The sequence below is a fragment of the Mya arenaria genome, chromosome 5, assembly GCF_026914265.1.
Source record: "Mya arenaria isolate MELC-2E11 chromosome 5, ASM2691426v1".
Lineage (NCBI taxonomy): Eukaryota > Metazoa > Mollusca > Bivalvia > Myida > Myidae > Mya > Mya arenaria.
Window position 1 is genome coordinate 7,433,873 of NC_069126.1, and position 16,855 is coordinate 7,450,727.

The 16,855-nt window shown below is 35.2% G+C and overlaps 1 protein-coding gene and 1 long non-coding RNA gene across 2 annotated transcripts; both read right to left on the reverse strand.

Annotated features, from left to right (window-relative positions):
• Positions 1–4,133: 4,133 nt before the first annotated feature.
• LOC128235356 (L-sorbose 1-dehydrogenase-like) lies at positions 4,134–6,176 on the reverse strand. Its single transcript, XM_052950168.1, has one exon. It carries the CDS (start codon positions 6,087–6,089, stop codon positions 4,311–4,313), a length of 1,779 nt encoding a protein of 592 aa, XP_052806128.1. The 5' UTR covers positions 6,090–6,176; the 3' UTR covers positions 4,134–4,310.
• A 1,699-nt stretch (positions 6,177–7,875) lies between these two features.
• On the reverse strand, positions 7,876–16,609 carry LOC128233591 (uncharacterized). Its single transcript, XR_008260731.1, has 3 exons — positions 16,554–16,609; positions 15,587–15,697; positions 7,876–8,623 (listed from the first exon to the last, which is right to left on the reverse strand). It is a non-coding gene; the product is annotated as an uncharacterized LOC128233591 (long non-coding RNA).
• Positions 16,610–16,855: the final 246 nt, after the last annotated feature.

A 16,855-nucleotide genomic window follows, 5' to 3' on the forward strand; every position in this document is an offset into this window, starting at 1 on the left:
TTGTTTCAGATCTTTATACATTTCACCGAATGATTACCAAGCGAGTTGTTTAGCTTCGAACGAATTTTTCACTTTTGATGTTAACGAAGTGAAATATATAACGAGTGTAACGTTTCTTCCCTAACGTTTCTAGCTCAGGCACGCTACCTTAAATTAAACTACAAACCTATTCTTAGGCTGCATTGTCCCAAAAAGTCAGTATGAAATCAGAAATATATACACGAGATTAACAATGACTGCTTAAAAACCAAATGATTGAACATTATTTTGGTTCAAGAATTAACGTTTAATTATCCAAAACCACAGAACGGACCAACAGGAATTACTACGACACCTATACTTTCAACAGGACCTGTATACAAAATGTTCATATACCAAACTCACAATATATCAGTGAATCCCAAAGTCCTAATTGTACGGGGAATCAAACCATTGACCCTGTTCCGTCTGTATCGCAATGATCTAGGCTTACTAAGAGGCCGAAAAGAAACTCCACAGATGTCCAAATCTGGAAACTAGAAGCTGTAGCATAACGCTTCAATTTAATTATCCTAGTCTCCAATATTTTAGAAAAAGTACAAAAAGACTTTAAAGCTTCCCCATGTGATGTTCTCAAATCGGCGTCAAAACACTAAATAACCATATAATATATACTAGTTTCACCCATAGGGTTTGTTAAAATGGATCATTCCGTTTATACTATATATATATATATATATAACTTACATTACAGACTAGGGGTTTCAAGTTTATGAATCTTAGAAAACGTAGTAAACCATTGAGAATATAACTTCTTTCATATCAATTTATTATTAACAAGCTTAGTTGAAACATTTATATTAAATATACAAAATCGTGCTAAGAAGTAATAGCGATAAAAGCGGAACTCATAAAAAGTCAAATACTTTATAGATTTCACTTAATACTTATGTGAAAAACTACAGAAAACAAGCTCAGTAGCAAAACGTTTCAACATAAACCCGGTTTAATGACACTGGGTAAACGCCAAAGACATAGAACACAATAACAAAAAATCACAAACAAGAAACATGGAAGAACGGCAGAAATGATTATTTTCCGGGCCCCGGACTACATGATTCCGGAAACATTATATGAGTAAATACAAAAACACCATATGCATAGCTAGTTACGAAGCCAACAAATATTTTTATTAAATGCCTAAGACTATTTTTTTATTAATTGGTGTACGATTTTTTGTTAATCGGACAGGTGGTGGGAAAAAAGGAATCCAGACAAGTTATTCACTTGTAAACAATCCATGTATTTATCATAATGTTGGTGACAAACCCCGAAACCCAAAGATCAAAATATCAACAAACTGAAAAGCAATGTTAAATGCCATTTAAAAATGTATGTTTTGTTTTCTATGCGACACAATGTCTGCAATGCCTCAATATTTTAATACATATTGATATGTTAAAATGCTCACTTTGTCATACACATATGATTGGCTTTACATATTCCCAGCCTACCAGTTTCAGATTTAAATTAACGTAATCATGATAAAAGCATTTAATTCACTTCGCCTTGAAATAATGTTACATAAAATCAATATTATTACAAACTTTCAGTTTTAGTGTCACTTTTTGTTTATTTGAAGCGCATTCCCGACTTCAAGAGTGTTCCCATATGCAACAATGTTGCCACATATCCGCCTTACAATAAAACTTCCCTATGTCTGACCAGAATTTGGCTCCTCATTGATGGGCACTTCTTTTTCTTCTCCCAGAGAGGCTTCACTGACACACATGCAGTATAAAAATACTATTTATGAATTATATTGCTCCAAGACTCAATTAAATTGTAATGAAACAACGAAATGTAAACAATGAAAATGAATTTATATTCAGCAATGAATTTGTGAAGTTAAGATATCTTGTCTGCAGATTAAAAATAGCGTGACCAAAAAACGTTTAAATACATTAAATTATCTAACTTTACTCATGCTCCAGAAGCATTAAGATATTCAGGAACATGGTTCTCATGTTCTTCAAAGAACCATGAGGATAAACACGAAGCAGAGATAACTTACAATCTATATCTAGACAGCTACTTCATTTATGTATGCTTCAGTGAACTAGTTGTTTGCCTTTTCGAACTTCATAAATTTTTGCACTATCCATGTTTATAACCATAGATATGAGCAGCTCGCCAATACAAATATGAACGCGAAATCGCTTACGATAGAATAGCGATTGACTCACGAACTTCCCTCAATTTTGCATCAATCAATCAATCAAACAACGCGTTACGTCTACAGGAAATGACGATTTATGTATACTCGTAAAATAAGTACCGCTTTTTGTTGTTCTGTTTTTTTTGTTAGTTTTGCTAAAACATAAAACATTTTCTTCTTATTTTGCTCAATAAAGTGAATTCTGTAACTTCTGACTTCGTTTCGCTGTAGTAGCCTCCCTTGACCAAGAATATGATGTGGTAACTGTACCTTGTGATAATTGGCAAACAATATGGGTTTTTTTATAATTTTTTTTTTATTATCTTTGTAAAGGGTGACGACTTGACCATGAATGTCCATATTATTTGCCGACATGACCCTGTTTAAGAAGCCGTATACACATACTAGCTGGCATGTATATGTATTGTAAACAAAGTCTTACTAAGAATTGATAAATAAAAAAAATAAAATAAAAAAACGGGCAGGGGCGTGGTGTGTCAAAACAACGCAACCTCCCCCTGTGCCCTTAATTTCATTACACAAAACTCCGTAACACATTCGAAGTAAAACGCGCATTTGACAGATGGCGGTAAATTTAAATCGAATTCAAACCGAAAAATAAAAAGGAATAATTACTTAGGCAGGTATATAATAATTGAAATATTACAATAAAACGCTTTTCTGCAGTCTCGACAGATACGTGTTTACACACCGAACTCGACGTGATACAGGTCACCAGAAAAACGTCCTATAATAATATCACGCTTTTGGAAATTTCGGCCTGATACAGCGCTGTACAACGCTTTTGCCATATGGTAGACGCACCCTCGACTCGGTAAAAACCAGCTGTGACACGATTGAAGTAGGTAATGCCTCACACAACGTTGCTCTTTGTTAGACATCACTGTCACCAGATAGTTACCACATGTAGTTAAAACCCGTCACGCGCTGGCTGGCTAGCCAAAACCAAAGCATTACTGGTTGGATTGACGCTCGAAATACTTCTACATTCCTTCCATGCATAGAAGGATACAGATCGACGTCAAGGGTCCAAGGAGGGCCCTACCTCGTGAAGAACTGGAAGTATATGGTGGTGAAGCCGCTGAGGACCAAGACCGCCATGAACCTGGTGGAGAAGACCAACTAATGCTTGGAGGGGGGTGGGGGTGGGGGAGGCACAGCCAGCTTAAGAAGCAGCAAGGGAAAGGTCTGCAGCTATAATACTGTCTGAGGCCAAAGAGGACGACATCGTGGAGTAAGTCTGTTTTACTTGTTCTTGTATACTTCATACAAATGTTACCATACATAGTTACACATTTACTCAGGGTCGTCTCCGATCATTTTGTATTCGGCAATAATCAGTTTGCGGCCCGGGCCGATTATCGATTATCATTTTGTGGTCCGTCTGTGCAACGTTTGCTAGTGTATTCAATTTTCGTGAACAAGTCAGCGACCAGCGAAACAACGTTAAAATACTTTAAACTACGTAAAAGATACGTTACTATATGTTTAAGTAACTCGTTTGTACAGGGTTTTCGTGATTACTTGCTTGACTATGTGATTTAAGTTTTGCGGTCCTGGAAGTAACTTGTGTTCTGACATCTATAAGCCTCTCATAAACAAATCAGAACAGAACTTGGTATTTCTTTCTAGATTTAAAGTTGTTCATCAATATGCAGGAAATATGCGGGAACACGTTTCTCGCTACATCCACGTTCTACCACGTCTCACAACGTACTTATCGTGGCACATTGATAACAGTTTATACTTCATAACAATATGAATATCTATTTCTGGTATTAAAGAATTCCTAGAGCTGATGCTTACCCTCCATATTCTCATCGAGCGTTATTCAAATGTGTTTTTCGATTTTAACTTTTTATCTGTTTGCCTATCATGGAACATAACTGGACATTTTGACCGATTTAGCCTTTTTTACTCGTTTATTGTAATTGGGAACATGTATTTTACGCCTTTTATAAAAGCTTATATCACAAGGTACAATGATATACTTATTTGAAGAACAGAGTGAGATTAAACCATTGCATCTGCAACCCAATGTAATATACATTAACATTTTTCAACTATTCAAAAAAAAAATGCCTGTGCATTTTTATAATGTTTTCCGATCAAGTATTAAATCAGCAGCCCTTTCAGCGACCATCAACGTGGGTGTGTTTGTGTTTCCTGAAGTTATTACCGGAAATACTGAAGCGTCCACGACCCGGAGACCTGCGACCCCTTTCACACGTAGATCAGGGCCAACAACTGTGGACTCATCATCGAGTGTGCCCATTTTGCACGAGGAAGTCGGATGGAACTGGGTGAAAGCTAGTTTACGAATGTAGCATTCCCAATAATCGTCACTCCTGAACTTGTGCTCTGAGCAAAACCTTTTATTTAATTCATTGATATCAACACCGAGATCTGACATCGTTTTTGACTGCGCTAGCTTTTCCCAAATTCGAATACCACCTACGAGGTCCAAAACGTCTTGATGATTTTCAAAATACCGCGGATCAATAAGAGGATGGTCAAATGGATCAGTCGACGAGAGGGAGATAACTCCTCGAGCCCGTGGGTGGGTCAGCGCAACGAAGGTGCAGAAACCATGCTTTTCAGAATCCTTTTCTATCACTAAATCAGCGATATCTTCAGAATAATCGAAAATATTTGCACCAATTAGTCTGCTTACAAAAACAAATTGAATATCAGGGTATGTTGTGTTTTCTAAAGCTTGGTTCAAGTGAAGGAACGCTGATCCTTCTGAAGCTGTCATGGACTTTGGCCCAGCGTTTAAAAATTTGTATTTCAGCTGGTTCAATGTACTTTCCACGTAAGAAGAAGTCATACTGTAAGGCACATTGATGGATGTACACATGCTGACTTGGCTGTGGTCTTGTAAGTTGTGCCCCACTGGAAGGTCTTCTATAACGGGTATTCCAAGGTCGTTCAGATGCTGCTTTGGTCCTATCCCCGACAAAAGCAGTAATTGGGCTGAACCTATCGTACCACCGGATAGAATGATCTCCTTTCTTGCACGTGCGGTATGCTTTCGACCATCCCGAATAAAAGTCACACCGGCCGCTCTTTTGTTTTCGAAGTTTATTTTTGTTGCGTGTGCTTCTGGTAATATGTCAAGGTTTGGCCTGTCAGTTCCAGACAGTAACTCTTTAGCGGATGAGCTTCTTTCTCCGTTTCTGACATTTATTTGTATCTTGTTGAAAGATCTTTGCGTAGCACCATTATAATCACTGATGACCTTAAAACCAATTTCTTCACCAGCTTTTCTGTACAACTCCGCTAATGGCGAGTCATCGCCTGACGAGACGGCTATGGGACCACCGACGTTGTGAAAGTTATTGGACCTCAATTCCTCGATGTTCATATCTTCCAGTTTAAGAAAATACGGTAATACATCGTTGAAACTCCAATCGGTGCAACCCTGTGACTCCCATCCGTCAAAATCAAACGGGCTTCCTCGTGTGTTCTGGAGAGCGTTTATACTTCCGGATCCGCCGACGATGCGCCCTCTTGGCCATGCACACTGGTTGTTCTTTGAGCCCAAACATGCATGTTTCTGTGGCACTGTTTTATACCTCCAGTCAAATTCCCCTCCAATATTGTTCCACCACTGCTCGGGCTGATTCAAAACTGGAATGTTTTCGAAATTCGGACCAGCCTCCAAGACTAGTACAGTAATATCGGGAATTTCCGTCAGTCTAGCGGAAACCAACGAGCCCGCCGAACCAGCGCCGATCACAATGTAGTCGTACTCTGCTTTTGCCTGGGAGACAACCTTAATGCCCTCACGAGAATGCACATAACTTTGATACAGACGCCAAGACAACACAAGAACTCCGACACTTACGGCAGTTTGTATGAATCCCATTTTGAATCGATGACTTTGTCAAAAAACAACAACAAATTTATCCGCCTTTAAATATGTAACATTTACACCGTCACCTTAATCTTAACATATTCCACAAACACACGAAGTAAAATGTGTGTCATCTTTTATCTTATTAGTTATCATTTATATATTGACCAAGGTAAGGTTGAACGAAAACCAGTCTAAGGCGAACTTGTATGGACGAATGGAAAAAACAAACACGTTGATTGAATGAAAAAAGGGCATTTATTCAAAATGCCATAAAAGTGTTCTAAACTAATATATATATACACATGGATCATTTATCAGTTACGTTTTAATAACACATTTGGAGTTTAATAGACCTTAACAATGAGGACGTAAAGTGTATGTAGTCGACAATCTTTCAACAAGAAACATATAAATTAATGAAGATATTACATGTATTTCAATCAGATTAATCAGCTAGTATAATATCCATCAAATTAAAAGACGAAGTGAAATCCTTGGATACATTTTGCATGCCTTATGATCATCAATTCGGAAGTCCTCGGCCATTTCCCATCTGTTTTGAATACATTGCTTATAGCACTCTCAATTTTCAAGTTATGAAATTTGGTACTTTATTTCTAAACATTTTGGATTGAACGACTTAAATTGTATTGCAAACACTGAAATCATATAGTTTTATATTTATCGTTTGCTTAAAAATGAAAACTAAAATGACATTTTATTGTTGGCTTTAAGAAAAGAATTCCAAATTGTATGCGAATGTGTGCGGGATTTAAAGTCTACAATTGTAAAGCAAAACAAGATGCCAATGAACTGATTGATATTCCGACTCCGAAAACTGTACTGAATCGTGCGTTTGTGGACAAAGACAAGTTAATGTAGTCTCAAATTATTCAAGGTTGTTTCTTTACAAAATAAACTGTTTAAGCGGCATAGACTGACCTTTGTCTCATTTAAAACAGTGAAGAAAAATAAATGTTATCTTTGTTTGAAGTCTTCAAATTTTAGCTCTCGCAGTAAATTTATGACAGAAAAACTTGTAAAACAATGATAATTATATATAAAAAGGCCTAGTTCAAGTACTTTTAAGTGACTCCCTCCCCCTCCCCCAATAAATCTCTGATCTGAGTGTCCAGCTGTACAGTTATAGTGGTTTTATTATGGAACTAGACAAAACATAGTTTAGTTGTTGTTGTTGTTGTCGTTGTTTTCAAATGATAATATTATTGTTATTACCATGCCTTTGAATAATATAATAAGAGTTATGTTATATAAAATAGCTTATTAATATGATTAAACCAGGATGCGTCACAATTTGTATATAACAGTGGTGACAATGCATTTAAAATGGATCTAAATATATATAAAAACTTATCACTCTTATTTGTTTATTATTTATTTCCAATCAGTTTAATTAAAAATACATTAGATATTCATATAGTTTAAATGTATTAGTGAGGCAATGAGAGTATCTACTCGATAAATGCCAACCATAAATGACCCTGAGCCAATAAACAAATACACAAGAAATGGCCCCTACTGTGACACCAGCGCAACAAAGAGGAGATGCACAGCAGTGGATTATCATGCCAAGATTTTGAAATAATTTGATCTATAGTATGGCACTTTTAAAATGAGTGAAAAGTAAGATTTTAAATCACTTTTGATGGTTTTTGCTAAAAAGTTTAGATTGAGCAATGAAATGAGTATTTCTGTGATAATAGTGCAGGCCAAAACATCACAAGAATACTTAAGTCTGATCTCAACCGAAAACAATTTGAAAACTTTTATAGCATATAAAAGAATGAACATAAATGTGTATTTATCAATACTGAATATCGCAAGTCTGGTTTGATCTCTGAATAAGTGCATAAACTGTGATTAAAACAATTTAGCGATTTTTAAAGGTATTTCTCAAGTATATATTTTTGTTCAAGAATTAATTTTCTTTACCTATTGAGGATTTTTTTTTTTATCAAAATAATACATGAGATTTTAAAATCTTTTAAAATAGGTAAAACTTGAATCGTGCCATCTTGTAATCGTCGAAAATGACGAAAGTCTTTTTGCGTTATTGCGGCCACACGTGTACTGTCCAATCTCTTGAGCAGGTGCACGTGAATTTCACGTCAGACATCTATACTTTCTTGTAGTATTTTATCCCCTTTACGTCTGGATCCCCATCATTCGGAGCTCCTCGGCCATTTTTTCAAAAACAACCTCGGATGTATATGGACGGTTTACATACTTAAAAAGTGGTACGTTTAAGTCCGCTGCAAATAGATCGCGTAGTAATCTTATTTAGTAGTTAAAATTTATGACTTAACTCTTGGGAATCGTAATTATGTTTGCAATAATACACTTCACTGGCAATCAATTTAAACTGAGAGCAATGAATACAACTCTTAAACACTACGTTCAATTAATGCTTTTATTAAAAAAAAAATATGGACTACTTCAACAGATGTACCGGCATACATCCGAGGTTGTTTTTGAAAAAATGGCCGAGGAGTTCCGAATGGATCCCCATTTACCCACGTTGACTGCCAGAAAGAAAAAGAAATGCCATTAATGAGTGTACTGTAATATTTGCGGGTGCGGACTATCTGTTTCATCTAATGTCCGGATCGTTCATAACTATGTTAATTTTTCAACGTGATCAACGACATCGCTGTTAATTTTTTAATCGTAAACTTCCTATATCTTAATATAACAAGTTCATCTTAAACACTTGTCTCATTTAAATACTGTAGAATAGAAGTGTATTCATGAAACTTTCAGGCAATACAGATTTAAAATTCTACACCGATTGCGTTAACAATGTTATTAACTTTATCAATGTTCTGAACAGTCGAGCCAATATATATAATTGTATATTCCTGGTATATATGGCGAATCCTTATTATTGCACTGTACTATTGCGGTGCGGATTACCTATTTAATACAATGATCATGTATACTGCTGACACTCCTGTCATGGTACCATAAACCTGCGTTTTTCGGTTGCACTAATTTAAGTTTAAGTTAATTTAACAGAACGTTTGTCGCATAACATATGCTTGGAAGCCGATAGTTTAAATGAACCTCATCGTAAAAATGTGATCAATTTTCATGCAGGTTCAAAATCAAGCACAAGTTGTCGCATACTTAAAGGCCGATAATTACAATGAAACTCATCGTATATCTGTGATCAATCATGCGAGTTCAAAATCAAGCACAAATTGTCGCATGGGGCATACTTGAAGGTCGGTAATTACAATGAAACTCGCCGTATATCTGTAACCAATTTTCATGCAAGTTCAAAATCAAGCACAAATAGTTCAGAACATAAGCTCGTTAACTATACTTGGTTTTAATGTATCGGATATTGTTATCAGGTGGAAAATATTTGTCTGCAGTTTTTGATTCATTTATATCTCACAGTCAAATACATTATCATAGACAATTCAGTAATAAACTTTTCGCGGATGAGGCAATGGTCAAAGTGTTTGCTCATATTCTGGACAGCAAATAATTAAATACTGAAAATTGAATCCATTCACATGTTCAATATCATTATAAAAATGGTGTTTAAAGTTTACATGTTCTATATCATCTTAAAAAGGTGATTAAAGTGCAATGGTCAATATCATCTTAAAAAGGTGATTAAAGTTCAATGGACAATATCATCTTAAAAAGGTGATCAAAGTTCAATGGTCAATATCATCTTAAAAAGGTGATCAAAGTGCAATGGTCAATATCATCTTAAAAAGGTGATCAAAGTTCAATGGACAATATCATCTTAAAAAGGTGATTAAAGTTCAATGGTCAATATCATCTTAAAAAGGTGATCAAAGTTCAATGGTCAATATCATCTTAAAAAGGTGATCAAAGTGCAATGGTCAATATCATCTTAAAAAGGTGATCAAAACTCAATGGACAATATCATCTTAAAAAGGTGATCAAAGTTCAATGGTCAATATCATCTTAAAAAGGTGATTAAAGTTCAATGGTAAATATCATCTTAAAAAGGTGATTAAAGTTCAATGGTCAATATCATCTTAAAAAGGTGATTAAAGTTCAATGGTCAATATCATCTTAAAAAGGTGATTAAAGTTCAATGGACAATATCATCTTAAAAAGGTGATCAAAGTTCAATGGTCAATATCATCTTAAAAAGGTGATCAAAGTGCAATGGTCAATATCATCTTAAAAAGGTGATCAAAGTTCAATGGACAATATCATCTTAAAAAGGTGATTAAAGTTCAATGGTCAATATCATCTTAAAAAGGTGATCAAAGTTCAATGGTCAATATCATCTTAAAAAGGTGATTAAAGTTCAATGGTAAATATCATCTTAAAAAGATGATTAAAGTTCAATGGTCAATATCATCTTAAAGGTGATCAACGTTCAATGGACAATATCATCTTAAAAAGGTGATTAAAGTTCAATGGTAAATATCATCTTAAAAAGGTGATCAAAGTTCAATGGTCAATATCATCTTAAAAAGGTGATTAAAATTCAATGGTAAATATCATCTTAAAAAGGTGTTTAAAGTTCAATGGTCAATATCATCTTAAAGGTGATCAAAGTTCAATGGACAATATCATCTTAAAAAGGTGATTAAAGTTCAATGGTAAATATCATCTTAAAAAGGTGATTAAAGTTCAATGGTCAATATCATCTTAAAAAGGTGATTAAAGTTCAATGGTCAATATCATCTTAAAAAGGTGTTTAAAGTTCAATGGTCAATATCATCTTAAAAAAAGTGATTAAAGTTCAATGGTCAATATCATCTTAAAAAGGTGATTAAAGTTCAATGGTCAATATCATCTTAAAAAAGTGTTTAAAGTTCAATGGTCAATATCATCTTAAAAAGATGATTAAAGTTCAATGGTCAATATCATCTTAAAAAGATGTTTAAAGTTCAATGGTCAATATCATCTTAAAAAGGTGTTTAAAGTGCAATGGTCAATATCATCTTAAAAAGGTGATTAAAGTTCAATGGTCAATATCATCTTAAAAAGGTGATTAAAGTTCAATGGTCAATATCATCTTAAAAAGGTGATTAAAGTTCAATGGACAATATCATCTTAAAAAGGTGATCAAAGTTCAATGGTCAATATCATCTTAAAAAGGTGATCAAAGTGCAATGGTCAATATCATCTTAAAAAGGTGATCAAAGTTCAATGGACAATATCATCTTAAAAAGGTGATTAAAGTTCAATGGACAATATCATCTTAAAAAGGTGATCAAAGTTCAATGGTCAATATCATCTTAAAAAGGTGATCAAAGCGCAATGGTCAATATCATCTTAAAAAGGTGATCAAAGTTCAATGGTCAATATCATCTTAAAAAGGTGATTAAAGTTCAATGGTCAATATCATCTTAAAAAGGTGATCAAAGTGCAATGGTCAATATCATCTTAAAAAGGTGATCAAAGTTCAATGGTCAATATCATCTTAAAAAGGTGATCAAAGTTCAATGGTCAATATCATCTTAAAAAGGTGTTTAAAGTTCAATGGTCAATATCATCTTAAAAAGGTGATTAAAGTTCAATGGTCAATATCATCTTAAAAAGGTGATTAAAGTGCAATGGTCAATATCATCTTAAAAAGGTGATTAAAGTTCAATGGACAATATCATCTTAAAAAGGTGATCAAAGTTCAATGGTCAATATCATCTTAAAAAGGTGATCAAAGTGCAATGGTCAATATCATCTTAAAAAGGTGATCAAAGTTCAATGGACAATATCATCTTAAAAAGGTGATTAAAGTTCAATGGTCAATATCATCTTAAAAAGGTGATCAAAGTTCAATGGTCAATATCATCTTAAAAAGGTGATTAAAGTTCAATGGTAAATATCATCTTAAAAAGATGATTAAAGTTCAATGGTCAATATCATCTTAAAGGTGATCAACGTTCAATGGACAATATCATCTTAAAAAGGTGATTAAAGTTCAATGGTAAATATCATCTTAAAAAGGTGATCAAAGTTCAATGGTCAATATCATCTTAAAAAGGTGATTAAAATTCAATGGTAAATATCATCTTAAAAAGGTGTTTAAAGTTCAATGGTCAATATCATCTTAAAGGTGATCAAAGTTCAATGGACAATATCATCTTAAAAAGGTGATTAAAGTTCAATGGTAAATATCATCTTAAAAAGGTGATTAAAGTTCAATGGTCAATATCATCTTAAAAAGGTGATTAAAGTTCAATGGTCAATATCATCTTAAAAAGGTGTTTAAAGTTCAATGGTCAATATCATCTTAAAAAAGTGATTAAAGTTTCAATGGTCAATATCATCTTAAAAAGTGATTAAAGTTCAATGGTCAATATCATCTTAAAAAGGTGATTAAAGTTCAATGGTCAATATCATCTTAAAAAGATGATTAAAGTTCAATGGTCAATATCATCTTCAAAAGGTGTTTAAAGTTCAATGGTCAATATCATCTTAAAAAGGTGTTTAAAGTGCAATGGTCAATATCATCTTAAAAAGGTGATTAAAGTTCAATGGTCAATATCATCTTAAAAAGGTGATTAAAGTTCAATGGTCAATATCATCTTAAAAAGGTGATTAAAGTTCAATGGTCAATATCATCTTAAAAAGGTGATCAAAGTTCAATGGTCAATATCATCTTAAAAAGGTGATCAAAGTGCAATGGTCAATATCATCTTAAAAAGGTGATCAAAGTTCAATGGACAATATCATCTTAAAAAGGTGATCAAAGTTCAATGGTCAATATCATCTTAAAAAGGTGATCAAAGTTCAATGGTCAATATCATCTTAAAAAGGTGATCAAAGTGCAATGGTCAATATCATCTTAAAAAGGTGATCAAAATGTTCAATGGTCAATATCATCTTAAAAAGGTCATTAAAGTTCAATGGTAAATATCATCTTAAAAAGGTGTTTAAAGTTCAATGGTCAATATCATCTTAAAAAAGTGATTAAAGTTCAATGGTCAATATCATCTTAAAAAGTGTTTAAAGTTCAATGGTCAATATCATCTTAAAAAAGTGTTTAAAGTTCAATGGTCAATATCATCTTAAAAAGGTGATTAAAGTTCAATGGTCAATATCATCTTAAAAAGGTGATTAAAGTTCAATGGTCAATATCATCTTAAAAAGGTGATTAAAGTTCAATGGTCAATATCATCTTAAAAAGGTGATTAAAGTTCAATGGTAAATATCATCTTAAAAATGTGTTTAAAGTTCAATGGTCAATATCATCTTAAAAAGGTGTTTAAAGTTCAATGGTCAATATCATCTTAAAAAGGTGTTTAAAGTTCAATGGTCAATATCATCTTAAAAAGGTGATTAAAGTTCAATGGTCAATATCATCTTAAAAAAGTGATTAAAGTTCAATGGTCAATATCATTTTAAAAAGTGTTTAAAGTTCAATGGTCAATATCATCTTAAAAAAGTGATTAAAGTTCAATGGTCAATATCATCTTAAAAAAGTGATTAAAGTTCAATGGTCAATATCATCTTAAAAAGGTGATTAAAGTTCAATGGTCAATATCATCTTAAAAAGGTGATAAGGGAAATGCAACTTGAAAATTGTATTTATCCAGAAGGTCAATAACATCTTAAAAAGATAATTAAAGTTCAATGGTCAATATCATCTTAAAAAGGTGATAAGGGAAATGCAACTTGAAAATTGTATTTATCAACAAGGTCAATAACATCTTAAAAAGGTGATTTAAGTTATGCAACGTCGCAAACTATAACATGTGCAAGTTACATCAATTGAATCAACACCGATTTGTCAGTCGAAGATTTTACTCTACAATTTACATTGAATTTATGTTGGATCTCCTAAACATTGGGGCTTATTTCTAAAACGCAATATTTGCCTCTCGCCTATGACTCCGTTAAAGGCAATATGGTTCGTTAGACCCACCCTCAGTAATTATCCCTTGAGCACCGGTGCATGTGAATGGAGAATGCAGTTGCCACGACCGTTAACTATGTACACTGGTAGTGCGCAATAACATTGACTTTAAAATAGGTGTGTGATTTGTGGCCATACTAGCAATCTCGATATTTGTCGTTTTTCAGTGTGATTTTTGAAAATTACATCTACCTCAAAGCCACTTCGGCCACGACTATGCAATTGCTATGGTCATTAACGACTTCCCTCGATCTTGCCATCCACGACCTAAACAACATACTTGCCGCGCCATGCAATCCCACCCAATCTTGCCCTCCACCACCAACAACGATCTATTTACCACGACCATGCTACACCACTCGATATTGCTATCCACGACCATGAACGATGTACTTACCACGACAATGTAATCCAATCGATATTGCCCTCCACGACCATGAACGATGTTCTAACCACGACCTTGCAATTTCCCTCGATCTTGCCCTCAACAACCACCAACGATCTACTTACCACGAACATGCTATACCCCTCGATACGACCCCTCCACGACCATGAACAATGCAATTTTCACGACCAAGCAACCCGCCTCGATCTTCCCCTCCAAGACCATGAACGATGTACTTACCACGACCATAATAGACCCATCGATCTTGCCCTCCACGACCATGAACTATGATCTTACCTCAACCATGCAAATCCCCTCGATCTTGCCCTCCACGACCATGAACAATGTACTTTCCAGGACCATGTAACCCCCTCGATATTTCCCTCCACAATCAAGAACAATGCACTTTCCACGACCATTTAATCCCCCTCATCGATATTTCCCTCAACAATCATGAACAATATACATTCAACGACCATTTAATCCCCCTGGTTATTGTCCTCGACAACCATAAACACTGTACTTTCCACGACCATGTTATCCCCTCGACCTTGCCGTCCACAACCATGAACAATGTACTTTCCACGACCATTTAATACCCTTTATCTTGCCCTCCACGGCTACTTACCACGACCTTCCATTCCCACTCGGTTTTGCCCTCCACTACCATGAGCAATGTACTTACCGCGACCTTCCATTCCCACTCGTATCTTGTCCTCCACGACCATAAGCAATGTACTTACCAAGACAATGTAATCCCCCTCGACCTTGCCGTCCACAACCATGAACAATGTACTTTCCATGACCATTTAATCCCCCTTTATCTTGCCCTCCACGGCTACTTACCACGACCTTCCATTCCCACTCGATTTTGCCCACCACTACCATGAGCAATATACTTACCGTGACCTTCCATTCCCACTCGTATCTTGTCCTCCACGACCATGAGCAATGTGCTTACCAAGATAATGTAATCCCCCTCGATCTTGACCTCCACAACCATGAACAATGAACTTACCACGACCAAGCAAACCCTTGATCTTGCCCTCCACAACCATGAACTATGAACTTACCACGACCAAGCAATCCCCTTCGATTTTGCCCTCCACAACCATAAACAATGTAATCACCACGACCAACCAAACCCTCGATCTTGACCTCCACAACCATTAACAATGTAATTACCAAGACCAAGCAAATCCCCTCGATTTTGTCCCCTACGGCCATGAATAATATACCTACCACGACCAAATAATCTCCCTCCATCTTGCCATCCACGACAAGGTCACATTTTCCGGGCAACTGGGAATAAATCTCTTGCACAAACACGCCGTTGGTGAACGATGGCTTCACCTGCAAAATCAGTAGAATGATTAAACATCATATGAAGACAATCTTACAAAGTATCATCACCGGTACGTACCCAGGCTATTCATAACGTATAATTTTGACGTACGATTTGGGTGAACAGTCTCCCGCCACCAGTTGTTATGTTAACATTTGAGTTGCACCTCTATGTTTAGAGATTCAGATCAGAATATGGAGGTGCACCTTTATATTTCGGCTCTTTGGTTGCCTTGAAGCGTTTTTCAATCAAAATATACGTCATTCAGATACAAGTCTATTGAATATTTCTCTTTAATCGGAAAAATAACACTTAGTTCCGACGATGACAAAGTATGTACTGAATAATGGGCAGATTGTTCAAAACTGATTAATACATTTAACAACGTTGTTGACGTCATCGTTGTTAACTTTCAAATCGATAATGCTCTGGAAGTTTAATGGATACACATGTTATCTGCTGTATTTCTAACAACATTTGAGACAATTGCTTCAGCTACACTTCATGATATATGATATGGTGGGACGTTATCACATATTTCACGTTTAAAAGTTAACAACGCTATCGTTAATCACGTTGTTAACTTTAACAAAGTTCTGAACAATCGGCCAAATATTTACTCTACGTGGGAAAACGTCAATCATGATTCTTAAGCAAATACCCTGGATAATGAACACCTTTGCCCTATTCCATGTAACCTGATGCATTCGTGCACTCATCAGATGATATGTTAAATTGACGACGTTGCCAATTGGCGGGAAGTAAGTTTTTTGTCTTCTTCGGCAACTCACCAGTTCAGAAATTAAAGCCGAGAAAAGCAACCATATACACAAAACCACATTTTAACAATCACCACTGCCTGACCTTGTTATGCCATCGGGGCGGCTCAGTGGTGTCCTTGGACACGTACTCCTCGCCGAACTTGATGGTGACCGACATTTCGGCCCCCGGCCCGAAGCGGTACGTCTGCACGAGCGAGTCCCCCTTCCGCTGGTACAACATGTCAGGGTGGACTGTCTTGAACATCTGCGTTTCCTCCGCAGTCATCTCTGAGAATGTTCAAAATATTTTTATTAGAGGTAATTGAGGTTCAGAGCTTTTAAAAAAACACACACATTCAAAAAGAGGTTGGCCTTGATATAAGATTGTGAACAGATTGAAATTAA